Below are 12,390 nucleotides of genomic sequence, written 5' to 3' on the forward strand. Positions count from 1 at the left end.
TGTGTTTGACTTATATTCATCTGGACGAGAGGAAATAAATTATGTTCGATAAGTGAAATGCTCTTGCTACTTGGAATAAAGATTTTCACAAATATTGTTGAACAAAATTTATCTTCCAGCCAATTCCCCTGAACCACACACACACACACACACACACACACACACACACACACACACACACCTGCTATGCAACTTGTGACTGGCACTAGTTCAAATATTGAAAACATTTGATTCAACTTACTAAGCAGACGTTCAGGGGAGTTCACCAAAGTATTACAGATGACGTCACCCTTTCCCAGACCAAGACGTTTCAAGACAGCGGCAAACCTCCTAGACTTGTCCCAGACTTCTGTCTCGTAAGAACTCTCTGGTTTAAATCTTTGTCCACAAATATGACGGATGGCCTGTGTGGATCCTCCAGTACGAGATTACGTAGACAGGTGATATAAGTGCTTTCTTCCTCCATTATCTTGTCACTTCTTTGTATATTAGGGATACACCCTTTTGTGTTTCTGTAAAACGTCTCTATGATATAAAATAGAATGGATAATTAATGAAAGAAATCCTATAATAATGGTATCTGCGTGTGTGTGTGTGTGTGTGTGTGTGTGTGTGTGTGTTAAAAGGTCAACAAAAAACAGAATTCTGATAATTTGAAAAGTAGAAAACGAATATAAATTGAAATACATGTTTAATGCGAGTTGATAAATGCACCTTAAGTAAAGAGGCAAAATTTCAAGACAAACATTATTTCAAGTCTGATTTTGTATCGATTAAAAATAGCACAAGACATTTTTGATGATATTTTTCTATCAATATGTGACCCAACGTCTCCAAGCAGTATTATATCGGGGTCAACTGTAGATGAAAGAAAACATTTCAGCTACAGATATCAAACTTAGGTTATTTTCAATTCTATAGAACCAAATTGACGTCACTCAGCTCTTTGTTATTTGATTTAGCCCATCATAGCTGCGCAAAGTTTTATTTGTTGGTACAATTTCTCCGATTTGCGGTTGCTGTAAGTAGTTTAGATAAACTTACAGCATTGATTAGGTAAAGAATACATACAATTTCTTACATTGCAACAGACACAAGTCCGAACTTTTTCCCTCCTAATTCGGAGTTCAGATTTCAGGGTCACCCCTCTTATTGCCCGTTTTGAGACTGTAAGTTACATATACTAATTGATTTGTTTTAACCGACCTGTACTTAAGTGGAGGTCTGACGATCCAAGGCAATTATGGGCCTTGTTTAACTTTGTTGTAATGGACAAAATTTTGCGTCATTTAGTAGAGATTTTCATTATAAGAATATGTAATGAATTGGACATAATGAATTGGGTTATCAGACCTGCCCAATAAGTGTACGTAGGCTTTATCCATTTGGTATTACTATATGAATGAACAGTTGATGATTACAGAAATAGCAGATTTCGAAATAAAATACACAATTTTAAAGAATATATATGAAAATACCCAACAGAACAGAACACGCGCTTTCATATAGAGTAATATTCACTAAATTATGTACTCAAAATGCTTTAATAGTAATCTCAAGGCAACAGCAACACTGAAGATAAAGGCTGATACATGACATCTCTAACGCGCTAAAATATAATATTATAGAATCACGTTTTCTGGTAAGGACGGTAGAGTCAAATAATTTATTTTTCGAGTTCTTCCAGAGTATGTCACATGAGTCAAATTTCAATTTGTGTTGACGTCACATTCCTTGCTTAGTACGTCATTTGTCGGTTAAAACATATAAGTGCACAAGTATTTTTAAAAATTAGGTATTATAAAAAGTTTAATTCAGGTACTAAAAGCAATTGCTCTGACGTCTTCTAGAAGTTTCCAATCGTCTTTATATATAGTTATACAGTCATCATTTGAGAATTCACATGCTTTTTATTCTGTCCACACGACAAATCACAGTTAGACAAAGCGACTTAAAGCAATTGAATAACTTTTTTTTTTATCTCGACTATTAAATATTCATTGGTCACGGTCTAGGTGAACAGACAGTATGTAAGAGCTCCCTGGTCACGGTGGATGTATAGACTTATTTGCAAGTCTGATAACCCAAATTGTCATGAGCCCAACGTTATAACGGAAGTACTATCAAACCAGCACAAATTGTCATCCATTACAACAATGTTAAACCAGACCTGCTAATATGCACCTTTTTTCAAGGTAGATTGTTTCGGTATGAAAGGGTTGTTTTTTTTTTCTGAAATCGGTAATTAACGCAATAGTCAGTTTTAAAACATGACGTATTATTTCCATGACTAAGCATAACCCAAGCCTAATGAATGTCGTCCATAAACATAGCTTGTGTTTTGTTTGCCTTAATTTCCATGTTGAAATATAACTGATAATTCGGATAATTCGTGCGGCCATGTTGTCTTGTGGTATGACACTCGCTTTCGGATCGGAAGGTCCTGGGTTCGAGACTCACTCGGGGCATAGTTGAGTCCTTGGAAAAGGCTCTTTACTCACATTCTGTCACCGTAATCAGGTGTAAAATGAGTACCTGGCCGTTAACAGCGTTGTCCTGTCGGAAAAAATTGTAATATGGCCTAACAGGCGTCATGTCTCGTTCTACATGTTACGTGTTGCTGTTGGTCAGGGACCCTTTGTAAAGCGCTTTGAGCAAATTTAGTTGATATTGCGCAATATAAAAGCTCAAGATTTTTATCTATTATTTTTATTTTTGGAGTGGTGGATGGCATCCATTGTAGAGCGTCCCACAGTGGCCATAGAAGACACTTCTTGACGCTCAAGGACCATTACCGAGCAGTCGATTATCTTTTTGGGTCATTGGCACAGGCCTTTGACTCACTCCAGATAAGATTGGAGACGCACAAATATTAGTAAAGGTTCCTCCTCCAGGTCTGTTTTGGATGACCCCGTTTCCACTTGCCCCTGTAGGTTTCATTCGGGAGCCTGTGTTGTTATGTTACAGAAGCACGAATATTGGTTTGGTTTAACATTGTTGTTAATTGATGATAAGTTCTGTTGGTTTGGTAGTATTCCCTTTTTGTGCGCTTTTGGATCGGAAGGTCCTGGGTTCGAGCCTCGCTCGGCGCATAGTTGAGTCCTTGGAAAAGGCTTTTTACTCACATTCTCTCATCGTGCTCAGGTGTAAATTGAGTATCTGGCCGTCAACAGCGTTGTCTCTGTTCGAAAAAAATTGTAATATCGCCTAACAGACGTCATGTCAGGTCCTAAATGTTATATGTTGCAGTTGGCCAGGGGGCGTTTGTAAAGCGCTTTCAGCACGTTTAGTGGATATTGCTATATAAAAAAGCTCGATTTATTATTTAAATGAGGTCAAACAACGTGTGTTATCAGTCATACAAATGTGTTCACATCGACCGTGACAAATGAATACGTAAGAGTGCAGGTTTAAAAACAGCCTACATGATTTTTTATAAGTTACTTTGCCAAGTAGTGCTTTGTTAGATAGCATAAATAACTGCAGTGGAATCTCAAAAGATAACTACATAACTGTATATAGGACTTGAAATTTCAAAAGATGTAAGTGTAATTACTAAAACGTTTTATTTTTTGTTTATGATTCCAGATTTTAAAAATAATATTATGTATCTGAAGAGTGATGACGTAGTACGTAACGAATGTGACGTGAACGCAATGAAATATTTGACTCATCTGCCCTACTCTGCAAAAATTCGAATTCAAAAGTTTGGCTTAAAAAATGGCCCTCAACTTGTTAAAAACCTATCAACCTGGAACTGTTCATTTTAACTCTCTCCTTATCAGTCATTTTCCGGATTTTCCCCAAAATTTCATACCCAACCTATACAAAAATATATATATTTCACTCAAACACAAAAGCTGTTAGTTCTTGCTATACATATATTTTTCCCCGTTGAACGAGCTGGTCAACAGGGTGTTAATATACTTTAACTACAGCAAACATTTTTGATCAAATATTATGATGTACAGAAGAAATTCGGATGACAAGCATGTTAAATGCATCGTAACAAATGTGACGATTTTCCTATGGGTGGTAGGGAGGGGGTTTAATCGATTCTAAATTCTTGTTTTTTTTCGGACGCCAATCATTACTTTATAAAGGCCTACCAGTGACTTAAAATCAAGCATATTAATTGGACTCTATCGTCTTTTGTAGAAAACGTGACTCGATATATATATTGTATTGTATATGCGCGAATCGTGATTTTTTAATCTATGTATTTTTACTATTTTTATCTAGTATGTGTAGTGTTTTAACACGTTTAAAATGTAATGTCCTACAAGCTGTGGAGTGATCCTCAACAATATTGGAGGTTTCCACAAGAAGAAGAAGAAGAAGAAGAAGAAGAAGAAGAAGAAGAAGAAGAAGAAGAAGAAGAAGAAGAAGAAGAAGAAGAAGACATTCGGGGGTCTTGTGCTATCACACTCGCTTTTCGATAGGAAGGTCCTTGGTTCGAGCCTCGCTCGGTGCATAGTTGAGTCCTTTGAAAATGCTCTTTACTCACATTCTCTCACGGTACTCAGGTGTAATTATTGTACATGACCATTATCAGCGTTGAATCTGTCGAGAACAAAATCTAATATTACTAATATCGCCTAACAGTCGTCACATCGTTCTACTTGTTGCTGTCGGTCAGGGACACTTTCTAAACGCTTTGAAAATATAGTTAGTGGATATTGCGCTCAAGATGTTTTGTTTGTTTCTTTTTATTTTAGCGCCATGTATTGGACTTTATTTTCAGTGTTGCCGTTCGTTGCCTTGAAACTACTACTTTTTAGAACATTTAGTAAATATTGCTTTATACAAAAGCCCATGTTTCCTTTTTTCTTACTATCTTCAATCGATCTTTAAAGAAATATTGATCATATTTTACAGCCTGCTGTTTCTGTAATCAACAAGTGCTTATTCATACCTGTTATAAACCAGACGGATGAAGCAAATCAATTAATGTTTTTATAAACAGATTTAATCGAAAATGGTTCGTGCGATTATAAAAGTATACAGAATCAGATGTGAAATATCTGTCTTAAAATATCGCATCTTCCTAAAATTGCATTTATCGCAGCTTTTCAATTCGAAGTCATTTCATATATATATATATATATATATATATATATATATATATATATATATATATATATCTATATATATATATATCTATATATATATATATAATTATTCTCAGAAAAATGTTATACCATGTCGATTTAATTTTCTAACCCAGCCCCCCCCCCACACACACACGCACAGACATATACTAATCTTTCGCTAATTATTTGTCCATTTTACATCGCAGAAACCTAGTAAAGACGCACAAAAGCGTGTACCCTTAATATACAAAGAAGTGACAAGATCATGGAGGAAGAAAGCACTTATATCACCTGTCTACGTAATCTCGTACTGGAGGATCCACACAGGCCATTCATCATATTTGTGGACAAAGATTTAAACCAGAGAGTTCTTACGAGACAAGAAGTCTGGGACAAGTCTAGGAGGTTTGCTGCTGTCTTGAAACGTCTTGGTCTGGGAAAGGGTGACGTCATTTGTAATACTTTGGTGAATTCCCCTGAACGTCTGCTTAGTAAGTTAAATCAAATATTCGTAAGAGTTGAATTATTTCCAATTCAGTTCCAATTTGCATATATAATTGTTTGGGTCTACATATATTATTATAAAAGCCAAAACATTCGTCTTACGGGTAAAACATTTACCTGACATTATTTATAAAATTCAGTTTTTCGTGGAATAAATTATCTGAAACGAGTTTATTGCTCTCAGTAGTTCATGCATCTGATTATGTGTGGATAAACTAGGATTGATAATGTACTTATATTATTTTACTCCAACAAAAATCCTTTTGGAATTCAAGTGATCATAGTAAAAGGTCAGAATGAATTGTTGTCTCAGTGATTTTTTTGTGATTAAGATATTTTGAATCAAAATCAATGGATTTCTTAACTTATTGAACAAGTTAATCCGACCTTTGCTGCTGTCCGGAAGAATACAAGTCAAACACATCCTTACGATAATAGCACAACAATAAAAAAGCAATAATAAATGAATAAAGAAATAACTAAAAACGACCACAAAATTCTATTGAATTAATTCAAACGCATTCTTGGTATTAAGGGATTGGCTCTGAAATAGTTTGAATGTTATTTAACGAATCGTCGACGGGTTGTTGTGGTTTAAAATGTCAAATAGTCTGATCATCCTCTGAACTGGCACGATACGCCAATATGTTGATTTGATGTCTGAAGACGTCTCAAACATAAATTTCAAAGCTTATATAAGAGAGACTGAACGATATCGTTCCCCGCCTAAATGATCGACCAACCACGGGGAAGAAAATAAAAACGATTTCACACAACATAAAATACAGCAGGACACGGAACTCCTCAATGTCATTTGCCGTTCCATACTCCCGAACGGCCGCGCATCTTTATTTCTTTTCCAGCTGTACCATCAGGACTTGTCCATCACACGATCTGCTCGCTCGTGAGACAACAGACAGGCCATTTGAATCTTCAATTTGGCCTCCAAGGAAGAAGAAGAAGAAGAAGACGAAGAAGAAGAACACCAGGTTCGCGGGTTGTTAACGTACACGTAAAGTGTAGGCTGTCCAACGAAATGCAACATCGACACAGCGTGTTATAATTCATGTAGCGTGTACGTTTTATCTACCTAATATACACTTAATCACTTGTTCGTGCAAGATCAAATAAATAAAAAAAAATATCATATTCTTTCCCCGTTATTATCTTCTATGAGTTATCATGCAAAATATATGGGTAAAATACATAACAACAATTTGAAAAAAAACCCAACAAAACTTTATAAAACTCACGTAATTGGAAAACGTGTAGAAGGCTCCATTTCTGTTCTGCATCGTTCCTGACGAACGACGGAATCCAATGTCTGCACACGTCACTTCAACGAGTGCGCGTGGGTGACCTAATTGGTGACTTAATTTTAAAATTATTTTGAAGCGTTTGCAGCAGTCGACTTATCGAATTGGTAAGTTTGTATGCAATCTTCAGGTTTTATAACTCGACACATTAGAGTTCACAATTGAATGGTTGTGGCTAAGTTGGTTTAATTGCATAAATCTCTCTTAGAACAAGACTTTTTGTCTTTACATGGACTCCAAGTTTTAGGTCGACTTATATTTAGTACATGAAAATAAAAATTAATTATTCCAAATTGTATTCTCTCATTTTGTTTTATATTAGTCATTTGCCTAAATCTGATTTACGTATATTTTTGTAGCCCATTTGGGGACAGTGGCATCAGGTGCAACTCCCTCACACGGACAACTTTTACGGGCCGATGGACAAGACCTCAGACATAATCTTAAAGATTCTAAAGCAAAAGCCATCATCTGTGACCCCAAAGATTTGGTGATTATATTAAATCCTTACTTCATTTTAATTCGGTTATATACTTGACCTTGAGTGTTATTTTCCCAGTCACAAACAAGATTGTTATTATTTTTTTTTTTTAAAAAATGCAAGGCATTAAATTGGACACACCATTATAAATAAATCAGAACTTTATCATTTTGAGTTTTAGTTACTTCCAATGTTTCTGACTGCTACTTCAACATGAACGTCTATAAAGATCAACCAAGCCTTTATATAATTGTGCTGCAAAGACTAGAGCTCAAGGAACACGTTTTATAATTCTTCGCGATGAATTTATCAATATATATATTTATATTTAAAAAGTACACAGAGAATGGAGCCATAATATACTGTAACACTGTAAAATTGATATTAAACGAATAACAATGAACTGATAATCTATTGTAAAATATCATCAATCGTCTGATTGGTTATTAAGTATGTCACTTTCATAGCCATCAGAATTAATCTTTTATTTGACTTCTACAGAACGGAGCTGGGCGTATTTTGGATAGAATCAAGTTCAAGAACGAAATTGATGGGTCTACTAGCTATAAAGATCTCCCTGACCTGGCTCATGTCATCGAAATTGAAGCAAAGAATGTGGAAGACGCTCAACGATGGGTTAATGTTATTGACAAGGAAAAAGAAATGTTTGTTGATGAGAATATTTCAAAAGATGATATCGCAATGATCTTTGTCACCAGCGGAACAACGGGATTTTCTAAGCTGGCACCAATTACACATCACGCTATGTTTGTTGAAACTGCTTGGTCAATCAGGGCTGGTCTTTGTGAAGATGACATTTTATTTAATATGCAATCTCTGGGTTGGACCGGTGGGTTTTTATTTTCAATCCCATCAGAGGGATGTAAAAGGGTGATCATAGACCTAACCAATGGCCTTCCAGATGACATGCCACTTGGACATTTCGTGGTTAATATTTTCAACCAAACTAAAGTAAACAAAACCTATTTAGTTCCGCGCGACATCCGTCTTGTTCTTGACGCATGTAATGATGGTCTTAAAATTAATAGGTTATTAGACGAAGTTAGCACAGCTGGCGGTCCTATTTACAGCGCTACAATGGACGCACTGGGCAAGATAACACACACAATTCGAGTTGTCTATGGCGGGACGGAATTCGCTAATGTCGCATGGCTTGATGTCACTAAGAAGTCTAATTATCAAGACTTTTGTGTGGGACTTACAACCCAATGTGACAGCGAGTTGAAAATAGTTGGTGAGAATGGAAAAGAATTACCAGTAACAAAACAAGGTGAAATTCTGGTGCGTTCCGAGAAGCTATTTACTGGCTACTTAAACAACCCGTCAAAGACAGCAGAAATATTTACTGAAGGTAAGGTAATGCAACACTTTTGTTTAATTCATATATATTTATTTACTATTATCGTTTTTCTCACTTTGCTTTTCCAAGAGAAAAGAAAATTCCCTCCAAATTCCCGTTTCCGATGTGGTGTTTTGTTTTGTTGGGTTTTTTTTCTTCCTCATCTCACCTTTCCTTTTCTAATTAGTCTAGCCTTTTGATTCCACGAGTCTTTTTAGATCTCTGGAACCCTCGTTGATCTCGTCCTTGAATAACGCCATTATGTTGGTGTTGTGGGTGTTGTAGCAGTCGGTCTCCAGCGAGGGATTCAAAGGACGCGACGTGGAACTCAGCTCCCCAGGAACAAATGGGTAACACTTAACAGAGCACGGGCAAAAATTGGGAGAACAGCTGGAAGCATGAAAAAGTGGGGGCTGGCGGAGACTGGCTTGTGTTCATGTGGATGCCCAGAGCAGACGTTGGAGCATATCCTTAGAGAATGCCAGGGTGGGCCCAGCCGCACTGACCATGACCTAAGAGTCTGCTCCACAGATGATCTGGAGTGCGTTCTGTGTTGGAGCGACAAGCTATGATGATGAACGCCATTATATCCATTCAGTCTGGAGTGGGTCTATTTTATTAACGTGAACTCATGTACAACTTCTTGTCTTGGCTTGCGCCATCTTGTTTTTGACGTATTGCTTCCGGCGTAGCTGTATTATTTTGTAAAGAAATCTTTTGTGCGGCTTTGAGGTCTTGTGGCCTTTGGACTCTTGGGGCGCATTTCTTCTCTTACGGCGATCAGGCGTAAAAAGACTGGTAACAACGTTCTCAATCGTAAAAGCGTCTTGTGCTCTATGTTAAACTTTCTGTTGGCTTCAAATGCTTTGTAAAGCAAATTGAGTACATAATCTGGGCATTGTACAATTTAAGCTCACATTTTGTTTGGATGGGGGGGGGGGGGGGGGGGGGTGGGGGTGGGGTCTTACTTTTTGGGGGTCTCATTTTTTAAATTTTTAATACCGGAATTAATCAAGGTTTTATTACGTTTTTGCCTCCTTGAATTTAGTTTTAACTATCATCATTCCTATTATTGCCATTAATATCACCATTTCATTGTTCTTCTTCTTCTTCTTCTTCTTCTTCTTCTTCTTCTTCTTCTTCTTCTTCTTCTTCTTCTTCTTCTTCTTCTTCTTCTTCTTATATTATTATTATTATTATTATTATCATCATAATACATACATGAATATCCCATTACATTATTATTATTTATATTATTATTATTATTATTATTATTATTATTATTATTATTATTATTATTATTATTATTATTATTATTATTATTATTATTATTATTATTATTATTATTATATTATTATTATAATTATTATTATTATTATTATTATTATTATTATTATTATTATTATTATTATTATATTATTATTATTATTATTATATTATTATTATTATTATTATTATTATTATTATTATTATTATTATTATTATTATTATTATTATTATTATTATTATTATTATTATTATTATTATTATTATCATAATACACACATAAATTTCCATTACATTATTATTATTATTATTATTATTATTATATATTATTATTATTATATTATTATTATTATTATTATTATTATTATTATTATTATTATTATTTATTATCATTATCGTTCTTCTTCTTCTTCTTCTTCTTCTTCTTCTTCTTCTTCTTCTTCTTCTTCTTCTTCTTCTTCTTCTTCTTCTTATTATTATTATCATTATTATTATTATTATTATTATTATTATTATTATTATTATTATTATTATTATTATTATTATTATTATTATTATTATTATCAACAGATGGTTGGTGTAGGACTGGTGACATCGGCTATTTCGATGAAGAAGGCAAGCTGTTTGTGTTGGGTCGAAAAGCTGACGCCATTACTAAGGACCGTTATAGACATTACCCTGGATGGATGGAAAAACTCATTAACGAATATCCGGGGCTGGAGGTATATTTTATTTTTATTTTTCATCGTCAGTATGTGTTGCTTTCTTTAAGTTCGTCTGATTTATTCATCCATATATATGTTGATGATTAATGATGATGATGACGATGGTCATGATGATGTTGATGATGATGATGAAGGTGATGGTAGTGTGATACTGGTGATGGTGGTGGTGGCGGTGGTGGTGGTTTTGGTGGTGGTGGTGGTGATGGTGGTGATGGTGGTGGTGGTGGAGGAGGAGGAGGAGGTGCTGGTGTTGGTGGTGGTGATGGTGGTTGTTGTGCTGCTGGTGGGTGTGGTGGCGCTGGTCTGGGTGGTAATGGTGGTGTTGGTGATTGTAGTGGCAGTGGTAGTAGAGCTATATGGCCCTTGACTTTATCCAGTGACTATAGCGTTAAATGAATGACAACAACTGCTTGATTCATTGCATAGGATGCTATTCTATTGCAAAGCATTTTTCTGCCAAAAGATCGAGAGAGAGAGAGAGAGAGAGAGAGAGAGAGAGAGAGAGAGAGAGAGAGGGAGGGAATGGGGATACCCCTCTCAAGTGCATAATGGACGGTGCCACTGTTTCGACCCTACATAAGTCCCGGCCACCGTTGTACGTAGATTCCCTGATTTCAGACAGAGATGCATATACGAGATGGAAGTCGTTTTGGACGTATTCAATCCTTCGAGGGGATATCAACTCCTCGAATCTTTTCAATCAAAAAGAGAAAACGTTGGGTGGCAGCCGATCGGATTCGGTCGAGAACTTGCTTAACCGCACGCTCCCTTTATTAGCAGGGACTTTCCACTTGTCCAACATGTAACCGTTGTGGTCAAGAGCCCGAAACTGCAGAGCATCTAGTTGAGCGGTGCGTTGTAACGAAGCTTTCAGATGTACACGATTGGGGTGATGAGTTTGGTTCCTGGATAGATCGTCATAACATTGTAGTGTGAGAACAATTAGAAGCTGCCAATTTTTTAAAAAAAACGTAGCAACTGCTTACACCTGCGTGGACAGAATATAATCTCTAGTTCACGTGGGATCGATCTATATCTTTACATGTGTGAACGAGCGCTCTACCACATAAACTATCGGGCTCCAGCTGATGATAATATAAAGTTGATAATTTTATTGTCTACCAGAAAACGGTTGTGCTCGGAATACCTGACCCAGTTCACCATGAAGAGATCTGTCTATGTATGAAACCGATGCCTGGTGTTGAGTTGTCCATCGATGACGTGAGAGAATACTGCAAGAAACTCTTCCTGACCAGCGAAAACGACAAGATGACTCCACTGCCAAAGTATTTCTTGATATTCGATGATTTCATCACCAACGAAAATGGGAAAATTCAACGAAAGAAGATCAGAGAAGAAGCTTTGAAGAGACTGAAGATATTTTAGTCATTGTAGATCTCAAAATAAACTTAAAACATAGTTGTATTATATATATATATATATATATATTATATATATATATATATATATATTATATATATATATATATATATATATATATATTCGCTCTCATCAGGAAGTGAAAGTGAAAGTAGATTGTAGTGTTAACTTTCGTTGTCATTCGTTTTCGGCTACGCGGTTATGATGGTTCATAATTACATAATTCTATGTCTACATGGAGATATAAGTTCGTTTCTTTTGTTGA

At 35.7% G+C, this 12,390-nt stretch overlaps 2 protein-coding genes across 3 annotated transcripts in view; one reads left to right on the forward strand and one right to left on the reverse strand.

Annotated features, from left to right (window-relative positions):
• LOC144962429 (putative acyl--CoA ligase YdaB) overlaps positions 1–1,838 on the reverse strand; it is a 5,850-nt gene extending 4,012 nt beyond the window's left edge. Inside the window, exon 1 of the mRNA XM_078895374.1 lies at positions 242–1,838. The gene's annotated coding sequence lies outside the window, so the exon portion shown is untranslated. The remainder of the gene's footprint in view (positions 1–241) is intronic.
• A 1,091-nt stretch (positions 1,839–2,929) lies between these two features.
• On the forward strand, positions 2,930–12,159 carry LOC144962672 (3-[(3aS,4S,7aS)-7a-methyl-1,5-dioxo-octahydro-1H-inden-4-yl]propanoyl:CoA ligase-like). 2 transcript variants are annotated; one of them, XM_078895801.1, is made up of 6 exons: positions 2,930–2,981; positions 5,300–5,584; positions 7,273–7,403; positions 7,896–8,766; positions 10,591–10,742; positions 11,871–12,159. In XM_078895801.1, exons 2-6 carry the CDS (start codon positions 5,359–5,361, stop codon positions 12,129–12,131), a joined length of 1,641 nt encoding a protein of 546 aa, XP_078751927.1. In that variant the 5' UTR covers positions 2,930–2,981; positions 5,300–5,358; the 3' UTR covers positions 12,132–12,159. The 2 variants fall into 2 exon arrangements, with proteins under 2 accessions (XP_078751927.1, XP_078751926.1); XM_078895800.1 differs by lacking the exon at positions 2,930–2,981 and adding an exon at positions 3,344–3,542.
• The last annotated feature ends 231 nt before the right edge of the window (positions 12,160–12,390 follow it).

This window comes from Berghia stephanieae, chromosome 1 (assembly GCF_034508935.2).
Source record: "Berghia stephanieae isolate SIO BIC M18660-M18661 chromosome 1, UCSD_Bste_1.3, whole genome shotgun sequence".
NCBI classification, from domain to species: Eukaryota; Metazoa; Mollusca; class Gastropoda; order Nudibranchia; family Aeolidiidae; genus Berghia; species Berghia stephanieae.